The 17,096-nt window shown below is 37.2% G+C and overlaps 1 protein-coding gene across 1 annotated transcript; it reads left to right on the forward strand.

The window, feature by feature from the left end:
* The first annotated feature begins 616 nt into the window (after nucleotides 1-616).
* On the forward strand, nucleotides 617-16,572 carry LOC133618959 (calcium and integrin-binding family member 3-like). Its single transcript, XM_061979819.1, has 5 exons — nucleotides 617-939; nucleotides 9,751-9,862; nucleotides 11,955-12,102; nucleotides 12,201-12,396; nucleotides 16,496-16,572. The coding sequence occupies exons 1-5, from the start codon at nucleotides 617-619 to the stop codon at nucleotides 16,515-16,517; spliced, it is 801 nt and encodes a 266-aa protein (XP_061835803.1). The 3' UTR covers nucleotides 16,518-16,572.
* The last annotated feature ends 524 nt before the right edge of the window (nucleotides 16,573-17,096 follow it).

The raw sequence follows: 17,096 nt of genomic DNA on the forward strand, positions 1-17,096 counted from the left end.
CTTCAGAAGCAGCCTCAGTGATGTAACCAGGGACCTCCCGAATAAATAGAGGAGCATGTGGGACTGTACCTTAGAGCGTAGGTTGGAACTGTAACTAGAGTACAGCCCAATACGTCTCTCCTCATGAGTAAAAATTTAACTCTGTCTCTGCATGATTCCTTGCTTCTTGTCTCGTTTAATAGATGTCATCAGTGTTTGAACCTGACAATCAAGATAATTTAGGACCAAAACCCTTAAAACAAGTAAAACACTAACATAAAATCTGCTTAGTGAGAAGAATGATCTTATCAGACAGAAAATAAGCAAATATCACCCTTATTTGAGATATTTCATCTCACTTTTTGCAGTGTGGGACATCGAGCCTCAACTTTCCACCTGCAGGCAGTTTGTGAACGTAGCATTTATTTTGCAGCGGAGATAAACGCACATGTTAAAAAACATCAAAAATGAGCAAAAGTCTTGAGACAAGTGCTCCTCCTCAAAATGTGCAGCCTGCAGCCAAAAAAACAAAATTGGCCGCCACTTTAAAGGCCATCTGTGCAGAGTGTAACCCGAGCGGCGGCAGAGACGTCGGCCATGAAGTGGCACCGAAAAAGGGGGAGGGGGGAGGGCATTGATGGCGTTTGGCATGATGCTGGACGCCAGCCCTTGTCCAACTCTCAAAGGAGCTGCCAGTCACAAAGAGAAAACCATGAAATGCTGCCATTATAAAAGGGGACCAAAGGGCCGCCCGACACCTGATCTCCCCCTGCGGCCCTGCTGCCCTTTTGTCCCGGTATTCCATATCTCCCACCGGGCACTGTCGTGCATTACATTAAAAAAAAAAAAAAAAGTCAGCGAGCGTTGGAGCAACGATGGACCGCAGGCTCAGCGTTGGCGTGCTCAGACATGGGAAATAAGCAGACCATTTTTACGGCAAAGCAGCTGGACGCCTACCAGGTGGGTGTCACTCGCCATCACCCATGCAAACATGCAAAAACTGCCCCAAAAAGAAGACGGGTGGGTACGGGACATCCAAGCAGCCCTACTAATTCTTTGAAATAATACTCATTCTTTGGCAAGTATCGCCGAAAAGTTGCACCCGTGATTGTATTTATATTAGATTATTAGTCATAAATAAGTGAAGACAATAGTTACTAAAAAGAAAATATACTAGATTTACTATTTGTAAGAAAGTTATGGTTAATGGTGATAAATGAGTTGTTGTGATATTTTTTATTACAGCACATTATGACATATTTACAGTAGATATACAAAGTTATATTAAATGCTTTATCAGCAATATAGTTATCGCTTTGGTTTTATTATAGCAAAGTGATAGTTCTGGGTAAAGTTAAGAAGTAGTAGCATCCATCCATCCATTTTTCTACCGCTTGTCCCTTTCAGGGTTAGCAGGGGGGTGCTGGAGGATTATTACAATGGATCATTGCGTATAACTATCCCATTTTATGATGGAAGAGGTTCATTATTTCTTCTCATTGAATATGCGTTTAGTTTCTAGTCAGAAGATTTTTCCAAGATTTAAAGATTTTTCTTTCAAGATGTAAGATTTAAGATTTTTAATATTTCAAGATTTTACAAGATTTGTTCTAGATTTTTCTACCGCTTGTCCCTTTGGGGTAGCGGGGAGGGGGGGGGGGTGCTGGAGGATTATTAAAATAGATAATTGCGTATAACTATCCCATTTTATGATGGAAGAGGTTCATTATGTCTTCTCATTGAATATGCGTTTAGTTTCTAGTCAGAGAACATTTTTTCAAGATTTTAATATTTTTCTTTCAAGATTTTAATATTTTTCTTTGAAGATTCTTTCAAGATTTAAGATTTCAAGATTTTTTTTTTCAAGATTTTTCTACCGCTTGACCCTTTCTGGGTAGAGGCGGGGGGGGGTGCTGGAGGATTATTAAAATAGATCATTGCGAATAACTATCCCATTGTATGATGGAAGAGGTTCATTATGTCTTCTCATTGAATATGCGTTTAGTTTCTAGTCAGACAAGATTTTTCTTCCAAGATTTTTTCAAGATTTAAAGATTTTTACGATTTTTCTTTCAAGATGTAAGATTTAAGATTTTTAATATTTCAAGATTTTACAAGATTTGTTCTAGATTTTTCTACCGCTTGTCCCTTTCGGGGTAGCGGGGAGGGGGGGGGGGTGCCTGAGGATTATTAAAATAGATAATTGCATATAACTATCCCATTTTGTGATGGAAGAGGTTCATTATGTCTTCTCATTGAATATGCGTTTAGTTTCTAGTCAGACAAGGTTTTTCTTTCAAGATTTTTCAAGATTTAAAGATTTTTAAGATTTGAAGATTTTTCAAAATTTTACTTTCAAGATTTTTCACGATTTTTTTTTCTACCGCTTGTCCCTTTCGAGGTAGCGGGGGGGGGGGGGGGGGGGGGGATGCTGGAGGATTATTAAAATAGATAATTGCGTATAACTATCCCATTTTATGATGGAAGAGGTTCATTATATACTGTCAAAGCGCTTTGAGTACTTTGAAGGTAGAAAAGCGCTATACAAGTATAACCCATTTATCATTTATCATTTATTATGTCTTCTCATTGAATATGCGTTTAGTTTCTCGTCAGACAAGATTTTTTTCAAGATTTAAAGATTTTTCAGATTTTTCTTTCAAGATTTAAGATTTTTAATATTTCAAGATTTTACAAGATTTGTTCTAGATTTTTCTACCGCTTGTCCCTTTCAGGGTAGCTGGGGGGAGGTAGTGCTGGAGGATTATTAAAATAGATCATTGCGTATAACTATCCCATTTTATGATGGAAGAGGTTCATTATGTCTTCTCATTGAATATGCGTTTAGTTTCTAGTCAGAGAATTTTTTTTCAAGATTTTAATATTTTTCTTTCAAGATTTTAATATTTTTCTTTCAAGATTCTTTCAAGATTTAAGATTTCAAGATTTTAAGACTTTACAAGATTTATTTTTTTTCAAGATTTTTCTACCGCTTGTCCCTTTCTGGGTAGAGGCGGGAGGGGGGGGGTGCTGGAGGATTATTAAAATAGATAATTGCGTATGACTATCCCATTTTATGATGGAAGAGGTTCATTATGTCTTCTCATTGAATATGCGTTTAGTTTCTAGTCAGACAAGATTTTCCTTTCAAGATTTTAAGATTTTTCTTTCAAGATTTTTCAAGATTTAAGATTTTTAATATTTCAAGATTGTAAGACTTTACAAGATTTTTCCCCCCAAGATTTTTCTACGGCTTGTCCCTTTCGAGGTAGCGGGGGGAGGGGGGATGCTGGAGGATTATTAAAATGGATAATTGCGTATAACCATCCCATTTTATGATGGAAGAGGTTCATTATGTCTTCCAATTGAATATGCGTTTAGTTGCTAGTCAGACAAGGTTTTTCTTTCAAGATTTTAAGATTTTTTTTTCAAGATTTAAGATTGAAAGATTTTTAAGATTTCAAGATTTTTCAAAATTTTACTTTCAAGATTTTTCACGATTTTTTTTCTCAAGATTTTTCTAACGCTTGTCCCTTTCGGGGTAGCGGGGGGTAGTAAAATAGATAATTGCGTATAACTATCCCATGTTATGATGGAAGAGGTTCATTATATCTTCCCATTGAATATGCGTTTAGTTTCTAGTCAGACAAGGTTTTTCTTTCAAGATTTAAGATTTTGAAGATTTTTTTTCCAAGATTTTTCTACCGCTTGTCCCTTTCAAGATGGCGGGGGGGGGGCGGGGGGGGGGGGGTTGCCTGAGAATTATTACAATGGATAATTGCATATAACTATCTCATTTTATGATGGAAGAGGTTCATTATGTCTTCCCATTGAATATGCGTTTAGTTTCTAGTCAGAAAAGGTTTTTCTTTCAAGATTTCAAGATTTTTAAGATTTCAAGATTTTTCACGATTTTTTTTTTCTCAAGATTTTTTTTACCGCTTGTCCCTTTTGGGGTAGCGGGGGGGGGGGGGGGGTGCTGGAGGAGTATTAAAATGGATAATTGCGTATAACTATCCCATTTTATGATGGAAGAGGTTCATTATGTCTTCCCATTGAATATGCGTTTAGTTTCTAGTCAGACAAGATTTTTCTTTCAAGATTTTATTTTCAAGATTCTTTCAAGATTTAAGATTTCAAGATTTTTAAGATTTCAAGATTTTTCACGATTTTTTTTCTCAAGATTTTTCTACCGCTTGTCCCTTTTGGGGTAGCGGGGGGTAGTGCTGGAGGATTATTAAAATGGATATTTGCGTATGACTATCACATTTTATGATGGAAGAGGTTCATTATGTCTTCTCATTGAATATGCGTTTAGTTTCTAGTTAGACAAGGTTTTTCTTTCAAGATTTTTCAAGATTTAAGATTTTTAAGATTTTACTTTCAAGATTTTTCTACCGCTTGTCCCTTTCAAAATGGCGGGGGGGGGGGGGGGGTGCCTGAGGATTATTAAAATGGATAATTGCGTATAACTATCCCATTTTATGATGGAAGAGGTTCATTATGTCTTCTCATTGAATATGTGTTTAGTTTCTAGTCAGACAAGGTTTTTCTTTCAAGATTTTAAGATTTTTTTTTTCAAGATTCTTTCAAGATTTAAGATTTAAAGATTTTTCAAAATTTTACTTTCATGATTTTTCACAATTTTTTTCTACCGCTTGTCCCTTTCGGGGTAGCGGAGGAGGGGGGTAGTGCTGGAGGATTATTAAAATGGATAATTGCAAATAACTATCCCATTTTATGATCTAAGATGTTCATTATGTCTTCCCATTGAATATGTGTTTAGTTTCTAGTCAGAAAAGGTTTTTCTTTCAAGATTTTAAGATTTTTTTTTCAAGATTCTTTCAAGATTTTTAAGATTTCAAGATTTTTCACGATTTTTTTTTCTCAAGATTTTTTTTTACCGCTTGTCCCTTTCGGGGTAGCGGGGGGTGGGGGGGGGGGGGTGCTGGAGGATTATTAAAATAGATAATTGCGTATAACTATCCCATTTTATGATGGAAGAGGTTCATTATGTCTTCTCATTGAATATGCGTTTAGTTTCTAGTCAGAGAACATTTTTTCAAGATTTTAATATTTTTCTTTCAAGATTTAAGATTTTTAAGATTTCTCAAGATTTTAAGACTTTACAAGATTTTTTTTTTTCAAGATTTTTCTACCGCTTGTCCCTTTCGGGGTAGCGAGGGGGGGTAGTGCTGGAGGATTATTAAAATAGATCATTGCGTATAACTATCCCATTTTATGATGGAAGAGGTTCATTATGTCTTCTCATTGAATATGCGTTTAGTTTCTAGTCAGACAAGGTTTTTCTTTCAAGATTTTAAGATTTTTTTTCAAGATTTAAGATTTAAAGATTTTTAAGATTTCAAGATTTTTAAAAATTTTACTTTCAAGATTTTTCACAATTTTTTTTCTCAAGATTTTTCTACCGCTTGTCCCTTTCGGGATAGCGGGGGGTAGTGCTGGAGGATTATTAAAATAGATCATTGCGAATAACTATCCCATTTTATGATGGAAGAGGTTCATTATGTCTTCTCATTTAATATGCGTTTAGTTTCTAGTCAGACAAGATTTTTCTTTCAAGATTCTTTCAAGATTTAAGATTTAAAGATTTTTAAGATTTAAAGATTTTTCACGATTTTTTTTTCAAGATTTTTTTTACCGCCTGTCCCTTTCGGGGTAGCGGGGGGGGGGGTGCTGGAGGATTATTAAAATAGATAATTGCGTATAACTATCCCATTTTATGATGGAAGAGGTTCATTATGTCTTCCAATTGAATATGCGTTTAGTTTCTAGTCAGAGAACATTTTTTCAAGATTTTAATATTTTTCTTTCAAGATTTAAGATTTCAAGATTTTACAAGATTTTTTTTTTTCAAGATTTTTCTACCGCTTGTCCCTTTCTGGGTAGAGGCGGGTGGGGGGGATTATTAAAATAGATAATTGCGTATAACTATCCCATTTTATGATGGAAGATGTTCATTATGTCTTCTCAATGAATATGCGTTTAGTTTCTAGTCAGACAAGATTTTTCTTTCAAGATTTTAGATTTTTAAGATTTTAAGATTTTTCTATCGCTTATCCCTTTCAAGATGGCGGTGGGGTGCCTGAGGATTATTACAATGGTTAATTGCGTATAACTATTCCATTTTATGATGGAAGATGTTCATTATGTCTTCCCATTGAATATGCGTTTAGTTTCTAGTCAGAAAAGGTTTTTCTTTCAAGATTTCAAGATTTTTAAGATTTCAAGATTTTTCACGATTTTTTTTTTCTCAAGATTTTTTTTACCGCTTGTCCCTTTTGGGGTAGCGGGGGGGGGGGGGGTGCTGGAGGAGTATTAAAATGGATAATTGCGTATAACTATCCCATTTTATGATGGAAGAGGTTCATTATGTCTTCTCATTGAATATGCGTTTAGTTTCTAGTCAGAGAACATTTTTTCAAGATTTTAATATTTTTCTTTCAAGATTCTTTCAAGATTTAAGATTTTTAAGATTTCACAAGATTTTAAGACTTTACAAGATTTTTTTTTTTCAAGATTTTTTACAGCTTGTCCCTTTTGGGGTAGCGGGGGAGCGGGGGGGTGGGGGGGGGGGGTGCTGGAGGATTACTAAAATGGATAATTGCGAATAACTATCCCATTTTATGATGGAAGAGGTTCATTATGTCTTCCCATTGAATATGCGTTTAGTTTCTAGTCAGACAAGATTTAGGTTTTCTGTGTAGTTTTTTACCATGACATGTTTCACTGTCATCTGGAGTTGTCTTCAGAAGTGTCGCCTGAAAAAAAATCTGTTACGCTGTACTATACCTAAATCTTGTCTGACTATAGAAACTATATATATATATATATATATATCACATGTATGTCATGGTAATACATACATTATTGCATGTAATACGATTACTATTGTCTTGTAAATTGTGTTATATATATTTTTCAAATATAAAAAAAAATCTGTATAGTAGCGGTTTCTTGTAGTTATGTAATTACTTATTTTTTCAATGTGTGTCTCGATACAAATTTTTTTTTTTTTTTACTTCTGATACCATACCCATGTTGGAGCCTTGAGTAGCGGACGATACTGATCTGATATCAGCAGGAATCGTGCATTCTTTTATGTTTTTTTGTAGTGTGAAATGTCAGAAAGTTTGATTATTCAAACTGAGAACAACAGTAGGTATAAAAAAAACACTAATCTATTTAGGTATTATTAACCGACTGAAATGGAATTAGGCTTTCTTTAAGTTGAAGTTGAGTGGTAATTGTTTTTTAGGCCACAATTATTCATTTAGTTCAGCCCTACAACGCAGTTGCTTAAAGCAGTGTTTTTCAACCTTTTTTGAGCCAAGGCACATTTTTTGCGGAGGCACACCACCAGCAGACATCATTAAAAAACGAAACTCAGTTGACAGTAAAAAGTTGTTGTCGCAATTGTTGGATATGACTTTAAAGCATAACCAAGCATGCATCACTATAGCTCTTGTCTCAAAGTTGGTGTACTGTCACCACCTGTCACATCACACCCTGACTTACTTTTTGCTGTTTTCCTGTGTGTAGTGTTTTAGTTCTTGTCTTGCGCTCCTATTTTGGTGGCTTTTTCTCTTGTTTTGGTATTTTCCTGTAGCAGTTTTGTGTCTTCCTTAGAGCGATATTTCCCGCATCTACTTTGTTTTAGCAATCAAGAATATTTCAGTTGTTTTTATCCTTCTTTGTGGGAACATTGTTGATTGTCATGTCATGTTCGGATGTACATTGTGGACGCCGTCTTTGCTCCACAGTAAGTCTTTGCTGTCGTCCAGCATTCTGTTTTTGTTGACTTTGTAGCCAGTTCAGTTTTAGTTTCGTTCTGCATAGCTTTCCTTAAGCTTCAATGCCTTTTTTTAGGGGCACTCACCTTTTGTTTATTTTTGGTTTAAGCATTAGACACCTTTTTACCTGCACACTGCCTCCCGCTGTTTCCGACATCTACAAAGCAATGAGCTACCTGGTGCCACCTACTGATATGGAAGAGTATTACACGGTTACTCTGCCGAGCTCTAGACAGCACCGACACTCAACAACAACACATCATTTGCAGACTATAATTACTGGTTTGCAAAAAAAAACACTGCCTTAATACACTTTGGTATAGGAATAAATATGACACATGTTCATTCGTAATTTGGAATTAGTACAACTAGTTTAACAACATTGTTGACATCACATGTAACATTTGTCCACTATGGTGTGATTTCAGGACTGTACGTATTTCACAAGAAAGGAAATTCTCAGGTAAGTCATTATTTTGTTCTATTGAGCACAATAACGTACCTGCGTGGCCACCGATATACATTGTTTCGTCAATTATTTATTTATTTGTCCTTTATTACTGAGTAAGCACCTCAACGATATTATCTTTACTATTACGCATTTTTGTCAGTTGTTTACACTTAAAAAAAGGGGACAACCTGGTACATGACACAGGAAGTCAAAACAATTTTATTGACAAATTATACTATTGTTAGTCATGGTGGAGTGTGTGTGTATGCGGGGTTGGGGGCACAAAATATGTTCTTCTTCCTAGGGGGGGGATAACAGAAAATAATTGAGAAGCACTGCTTCAATGTAAGCGAATTTAACTAAAACATCTGAAATACAGATGTCCGATAATGGCTTTTTTGCCGATATCCAATATTGTCCAACTCTTAATTACGATTCCGATATCAACCGATACCGATATATACAGTCGTGGATTTAACACATTATTATGCCTAATTTTGTTGTGTATATTGTAGCGTCCCGGAAGAGTTAGTGCTGCAAGGGGTTCTGGGTATTTGTTCTGTTGTGTTTATGTTGTGTTACGGTGCGAATGTTCTCCCGAAATGTGTTTGTCATTCTTGTTTGGTGTGGGTTCACAGTGTGGCGCATATTTGTAACAGTGTTAAACTTGTTTATACGGCCACCCTCAGTGTGACCAAGTATGCTTTGCATTCACTTGTGTGTGTGAAGAGCCGTAGATATTATGTGATTGGGCCGGCATGCAAAGGCAGTGCCTTTAAGGTTTATTGGCGCTCTGTACTTCTCCCTACGTCCGTGTACACAGCGGCGTTGTAAAAAGTCATAAATTTTACTTTTTGAAACCGATACCGATAATTTCCGATATTACATTTTAAAGCATTTATCGGCCGATAATATCGGCAGTCCGATTATATCGGACATCTCTAAATACAGCCTCTTTGTTTTAATACTGATAAGGTAAAAAGGGAGTAGGCTATACTCCCACATTCCAACCCTTCAAGGTAAAGCACAGAGTTTACTTGCGGACATTTTCCAAGCAAAAAGAGTACAAATGGGAAAATATTAGCTGATTTAAACATGACTATGAATAAAGAAAGAACTCTTAAAAATATATGCATTCTCCACAGTTGTCATAAACATTACTTAATTCACAAAAATTAAAAAATACAACAGAAATGTTTTTATGTAAATGTATTCAGTTGTAAAAATTCACTTTTGTCTTTCCTTCATGGATCTAAACTTTACCACTGCCGGTATTTTTGTCTATATTTTTATTGTAATATTTTCAGAATGTGTTTGTTCTATTTTTGGCCAAAGTAAGACAAAGAAAACTATCTGAAGTTCTCTTTATTTTTGTTTTTGTTTTAATGCCATGATTTTAATAGTCCGTGCACACATTTTCCTCCATGAGCTAAAATGACTTTGACACCCCTGATCTAAAAGTTTCCTCTCTTGCCCTGAATAAGACAATTTCTCTCTTCCATGTAGACTCTTCCACCGCTATCACGATTTGGCACCGCAGCTCGTTCCCCTCGACTACACCAACCAGCCAGATGTGAAGCTACCATACGAGCTGATTGGCTGCATGCCCGAGCTGAAGGTAGACCACCACCTGTCTCCATCATTAATGAGCGATTCATGGAACGAGTGTTTGCTACTCGACTCTTCCACTGTCAGAATAATTGTACTAAGTTATCACAAAACTTTGTGTTTCAATGAGTTCCCGGCGAGTAGACAAAAGCTGTCTTTGATCTTACCAATCAAAAGGCTTGTAAAACTCCACTGTGTAGGATGGGAAGTGACATGAAGGTGTCGGTTTCTTTCCTCCAGTGACGTGCAGTCACTAGAGGCAGGTGAGGATGGAAAGAAAAGAATGTAAAAAGAAAAAAAATAATTAAATTGTTATATGTATCCAGTGATTATACTATAAAGTTATTTTCCATTTAACTTCACCAGTTTTAGATTATTTTTATTCAAAATCGCTGAATTTTCACATTTGCCGTTGAAATACAGAGAAGAGACGGTGCGGTGAACAGCAGCCAGTTGAGGCACGTCACTCAGTGCCTCAACATGGATTCCGGACTCGGCTAACTGCTGGCCTGCTGTGCAGTGAGACTGTATTGCTATATGAATTATATTATACATTTCCATAGTTTAGTTAGCTGAGGTATATAATGTACAGTGTATTTTGTCAACAACTGTATGTGTGTAACGTATTTCTTGTGCTGAGCGATCATAAAACGGCTGCAAAAGACGCACTGGCTGAGGCTCCAGTAATCCCGCCTCCTGCACCCCCGCCGTAGAATTGTTATATCAACTAAAGCCCACACTTAAACTTTCCACGTGCAAGATTGAATCTATTTAAAAAAGTTATTTCATAAGAAGCCAAAAAGTGCAAAAACAATAATGTTCGTGTTGGAGGAGTTGTGAATGACTGCAGGGCCACAACATTCTGCAGGTGTATCTAATTCACAACTCCTCCAACACGAACATTATTGTTTTTGCACTTTTTGGCTTCTTATTAAATAACTTTTGTAACCTATTTTCATGGGCTTTCCTCTTTGTGATGTTAAGTTCCTGTTATGCGCTGTTATACAGTATATGCCTTGAGCTCTTATTTTGAAGGCGCTAAGAGCGGAAGTGATGACACGGAGTGGAACGGAAGTTTTTGAAAGAAGGTAAATAAAGTGGTCCTCGTGTAAACTAGAACCTCCGTGTTTGTTATTTTGTAGTTTCATACAGTATAGGCGACATTTATAAACCCTCGGTTACACTTTTTTAAATAGATTCAATCTTGCACGTGGAAAGTTTAAGTGAGGGCTTTAGTTGCGGCGCATGGATTTAATTTATAAGGTAAGACCATAATAACGTTTTTTTTTTATTAAATGTGCTTTTTTGTGTGCTACAGTTTGTATGTGTAAAGTTAAAGTTAAGTTAAAGTACCAATGATTGTCACACACACACTAGGTGTAATGAAATTTGTCGTCTGTATTTGACCCATCCCCTTGTTCACCCCCTGGGAGGTGAGGGGAGCAGTGGGCAGCAGCGGCGCCGCGCCCGGGAATCATTTTTGGTGATTTAACCCCCAATTCCAACCCTTGATGCTGAGTGCCAAGCAGGGAAGAATGCTGGTATGAGCTTTTAAACATAACCCGTTAACTGCTGCCAATCAAATGGTGAATAAGATACTCTTTAGGGTTCATATGTTTGTAAATCTGACTGTGATGAAGTCAGTGCCTCACCAGCCATCAACCTCACCGCACGTCACTGCTTTCCTCTATTGTAATCCACAGGAAGATTTTGTCTTGACCCGAGATCTACAAAGCGGAGAGGAAGCAGGACCTGACCCCCCTCCAGGCACCTTTTCTTGGAACTGTTTTGTAACTAAAGGCGACGGCTGTTTACGACCCCCCTTCCCTTAGAAACAGCTGTTGCCATGTAACCAGGGAAAGTCCAAATAAAAGAGGAGGCGTACAATCTTTCGTCAGAGCGTGGTGGAAGACTGTACAAAGAGTACAGCCCAGACGTTTCTCCTCAATGAGCTAAATTGAATTCTGTCTCTGTTTTAATTCCTTGCTTCTTGTCCGTTTATAAGATGTCATCAGTGTTTGAACCTGACATCCACACTTGAAAATTCTTGCACGCAAATTTGCAAAAACACAATTTTGTAAAGTCTGTCCCGTTCTGTGCAGGACAATCCCTTTCGCCAGAGGATCGCCGAGGTCTTCTCAGAGGACGGAAAGGGAAACATGACGCTGGACGACTTTCTGGACATGTTCTCCGTTCTGAGCGAGATGGCGCCACGGGACCTTAAGGCCTACTATGCCTTTAAGATTTACGGTAAAACCCTGGTCATAGGAATCCTCTCATTCTGGACTGTCACCAGTAACTCGGATCAACGCACGACTTTTAGCAGTTATTTTTCCCCTTTTTGCAAGACTTCAACGACGACGACTTTATTTGCAAGTCGGACCTGGAGAAGACTCTCAACAAGCTGACCCGCAACGAGCTGACGGAAGACGAGGTACGCATGGTGTGCGAGAAGGTGCTGGACGAGGCCGACCTGGACAACGATGGCCGTCTGTCGCTGGAAGACTTTCAGCATATGATCGTACGAGCGCCAGACTTTCTCAGGTACGGAGCAAAACCATAAAACTGTATTCCTCAAGTAGTGGCTTCTGGTGTTATAGTCCTAAAAGAGAAAAAAAAACGTATTTAAATCCCATCGGGTGCATGAAATGAAAGTGTATTCCACACACCGTGCGATACCCACCTAGGCCTTCGTGATGTCCGACTTTAATGATTACCTCTCAAAATACCATCATTCATGTCCCCACATGACCATTGCTGGAGAAATACTGTACAGGAACACATTTACGCACTACTGGGTGTTCACCCACATCAACAGTGTACAAAACGGGTTATTTTCTGGCGCATTTAAAAAACAATAAACACGCATCAGCAAGTAAAACATATCTTATGTAGTACTGTCAAAATTAAAATTGCAAAAAACATATTGGCAATAAGGCGCTTTTGGTAGCCATCCACAAGCTTCTGGTTGAATTTTTGACCACTCCTCTTGACAAAATTGGTGCAGTTCAGCTAAATTTGTTGGTTTTCTGACATGGACTTGTTTTTTCAGCATTGTCCACGCGTTTAAGTCAGGACTTTGGAAAAACCTTAATTCCAGCCTGATTTAGCCTTTCCTTTACCACTTTTGATGTGTGTTTCCTCCAGGTCTTATCTTTGTCCATGTGATGTCAGATGAAACAAAAATTTAGCTGTTTGGCCACAATACCCAGTAATATGTTTGGAGGAGAATAGGTGAGGCCTTTAATCCCAGGACCACCATTCCTACTGTCAAGCATGGTGGTGGTAGTATTATGCTCTGGGTCTGTTTTGCTGCCAATGGAACTGGTGCTTTACAGAGAGTAAATGGGACAATGAAAAAGGAGGATTATCTCCAAATTCTTCAGGACAACCTAAAATCATCAGCCCGGAGGTTGGGTCTTGGGCGCAGTTGGGTGTTCCAACAGGACAATGACCCCAAACTAGGGGTGTAACGGTACACAAAAATTTCGGTTCGGTACGTACCTCGGTTTAGAGGTCACGGTTCGGTTCATATTCGGTACAGTAAGAAAACAACAAAATATACATTTTTGGGTTATTTGTTTACCAAATTTGCAAAATCTTCCACCAAAAATATTTTTCTTAGTGCATACTTGCCAACCCTCCCGAATTTTCCGGGAGACTCCCGAAATTCAGCGCCTCTCCCGAAAACCTCCCGGGACAAATATTCTCCCGAAAACCTCCCGATTTTCAGCCGGAGCTGGAGGCCACGCCCCCTCCAGCTCCATGCGGACCTGAGTGAGGACAGCCTTTTTTCACTACGGGAGGACAACAAGGTGACAAGAACTAAATCATCCAGACTAGAGACAAATTGTAATATTATGTTTATCTTACCTAAAAATAAATATATTTATGAATTTAAAAAAAATAAAAAAATAAATTTTTACTATATTTTGCTAAAAACATCAAAATTAATTTTATTGTTTTTGTATTTTTTCCGACTCCTTATTACATCCAACATATTTGAAATAATTAATTTTATATTATCATAATAATTCATTTAAAATGACCATATTTAATTATTAAAAAAATTGCTTGTTTATCAACAACTTTAGCATTTTATTCATTACATTTTGAAGCTCTCAGAAGCCAAGTTATGTTATATTCCTTAAGATTTATTTATGCAAGTTTGAAGTATCAATTATCCAAACACAGTTTTGTTTGCATATTTTCAGGATGTAGATGTGTATATATATATATATATATATATATATATATATGAAATACTTGACTTGGTGAATTCTAGCTGTCAATATACTCCCCCCCTCTTAACCACGCCCCTAACCACGCCCCAACCCACCCTGACCACGCCCCCCACCCTCCACCCCCCACCTCCCAAAATCGGAGCGCTCAAGGTTGGCAAGTATGTCTTAGTGTAATATTTGATGTGAAGTAATGGGAACCTTGGATAGGTCAATAATTCATAGTAACATTGATTTTGATTCAATATTATGTTTTGAGCAATGACAGTTTGAAAGGAGAAAAAAAACAGCTTTGTTTTATTAGTCAACATTGCAACTTTTTCTAAATTACATTTAACCTTTGAGCTTTTTTATTTCACTTTTGTTATGTTTTTGTTTATTTGAATAGTATTTTTAGAATGTGCCGTGGGCCTTTAAAACATTAGCTGTGGGCCGCAAATGGCCTCCGGGGCACACTTTTGACACCCCTGCTATAGATAATAAAAAATTAAATGTGATAAATCTATGGATAAAAAGCAGAGCCTGGCGACGCATGCGCGTTTATCATAACTCTCTCTCTCTCTCTGCCCCTCCCTCGCCAATGCTGCTGTTTGTTTTGTTTTTAACCCCTTCTTAACCCTGAACGTACATTGTAAATACACGCAACCCTAACTCAAAATGCCGGACATTTGAGGCATTTAAGAAACTCCGCCCTGACAGCTCAGCAAAAGAGGACATGTCCGGTGAAAAGAGGTCGTATGGTCAGTCTATCGTAGCCTGTTAGCTGCTAGCATGCCGTGTGTTGTGCCTCGGTGTGCATTGTTTACACAACGTGCGTTACGCTACTTAATATGTCCGTGTGGAAACTCGTTCGGTACACCTCCAAACCGAACCGACACCCCCGTACCGAAACGGTTCAATACAAATACATGTACCGTTTCACCCCTACCCCAAACACACGTCAAAAGTTGTGGCTACATCAGGCTAGAATGAAGGTTTTAGAATGACCTTCCTAAAGTCCTGACTTAAACGTGTGGACAATGCTGAAGAAACAAGTCCATGTCAGAAAACCAACAAATTTAGTTGAACTGCACCAATTTTGTCAAGAGGAGTGGTCAAAAATTCAAGCAGAAGCTTGTGGATGGCTACCAAAAGCGCCTTATTGCAGGTAAACTTGCCAAGGGACATGTAAGCAAATATTAACATTGCTGTATGTATACTTTTGACCCAGCACATTTGCAGTAGACCCATAATAAATTCATAAAAGAACCAAACTTCATGAATGTTTTTTGTGACCAACAAGTATGTGCTCCAATCACTCTATCACAACAAAATAAGAGTTGTAGAAATGATTGGAAACTCAAGACAGCCATGACATGATGTTCTTTACAAGTGTATGTAAACTTAATTTTCCGGGAGACTCCCGAAATTCAGCGCCTCACCCGAAAACCTCCCGGTACAAATATTCTCCCGAAAATCTCCCGATTTTCAGCCGGAGCTGTAAGCCACGCCCCCTCCAGGTCCTTCCGGACCTGAGTGAGGACAGCCTTTTTTCAAGACGGGAGGACAACAGGGTGACAAGAACTAAATCATCCAGACTAGGGATAAATTGTATTATGATGTTTATCTTACCTAAAAATAAATATATTTATTAATTTAAAAAATAAATAAATGTTTACTATATTTTGCTAAAAACATCAAAATTTATTGTATTTTTATTTGTATTTTTTCTGACTCCTTATTACATCCAGCCATAGAATTATACATTAAAATAAACATATTTGAAATCATTAATTTTAAATTATCATAATAATTCATCTAGAATGACCATATTTAATTATTAAAATAATTGCTTGTTTATCAACAACTTTAGCATTTTATTCATTAAATTTTGAAGCTCTCAGAAGCCAAGTTATGTTATATTCCTTAAGATTTATTTATGCAAGTTTGAAGTATCAATTATCTAAACACAGTTTTGTTTGCATATTTTCAGGATGTGTACCGTATATATATATATATATATATATATATATATATATATATATATATATATATATATATATATAGCTAGAATTCACTGAAAGTCAAGTCTTTATTTTATTTATATATATATATATATATATATATATATATATATATATATATATATATATATGAAATACTTGACTTGGTGAATTCTAGCTGTCAATGTACTCCTCCCCTCTTAACCACGCCCCACCCCACCCCTGGCCACGCCGCCCACCTCCTGAAATCGGAGGTCTCAAGGTTGGCAAGTATGCTGTAATATTAAGTACTAAAAATAGACCCCTGATTTTCCCTGCAGTTAGGAAAATAAACACCTCTCGCCACTGTATGAAGGGAAACAGCACAATTGATGTGCCTTTAAGAGCTTGGTTGACTCGTTATCCAATTTCTGTTCACAGCACCTTCCACATAAGGATATAAGTTTGACTGCCACCTACCAATGCACTTCAAATGCCGACGACTGAGAGGAAAGTGGTAAAAAGTAGATATTTTCATAGAAACCACTTCTTGTATTTTGTGAAAAAAATATTTGTTTTGATAGAAACAGTTTGAAAGACACACCAGAACGATGCATGTCATGTCAGGGCGAGAGAGCGAGCGAGTGAGAAGTAAGCGGTCGAGGTCCATTGCGGGAACACGAGGTTGACTGAGTTTCCGCTGACTGTCAGCCACCACCGACAAGTGAGGACGGAGCGTGGTTTCTTACTTTGCTCGGTTTTTATTTCATCAAAACAAAAACAAAAAGTATAGATTTCTCTACAAATTGCAGATAGATAAGAAAAGTACAGTACAATAAGTAGATCTCATTATACAATATTCACTATGTTGTACTTCACAAATGTATGAAATGAGTGTAAAAATACAGGATGTAAGATTTTAAAAAATGTGCTGTTTTTTTTAGTCTGTTGGAGCAGGATGCAAATGTGGTTGATAACACACTGGAATAATGTGCGTCTATGCAGGACAACAACAAGGCTGCGTTCACACTCGGGGTTTGGT

This window comes from Nerophis lumbriciformis, linkage group LG19 (assembly GCF_033978685.3).
Source record: "Nerophis lumbriciformis linkage group LG19, RoL_Nlum_v2.1, whole genome shotgun sequence".
Taxonomy (NCBI): Eukaryota; Metazoa; Chordata; class Actinopteri; order Syngnathiformes; family Syngnathidae; genus Nerophis; species Nerophis lumbriciformis.

Bases quoted from the DNA above. Each gene is read 5' to 3' on its own strand.
- LOC133618959 (XM_061979819.1), top strand. From the start codon at position 617: ATGGCGTTTGGCATGATGCTGGACGCCAGCCCTTGTCCAACTCTCAAA. The intron at 9,863-11,954 runs GTAGACCACCAC...CGTTCTGTGCAG, and splicing joins GCTGCATGCCCGAGCTGAAG to GACAATCCCTTTCGCCAGAG. The intron at 12,103-12,200 runs GTAAAACCCTGG...CCTTTTTGCAAG, and splicing joins CTATGCCTTTAAGATTTACG to ACTTCAACGACGACGACTTT.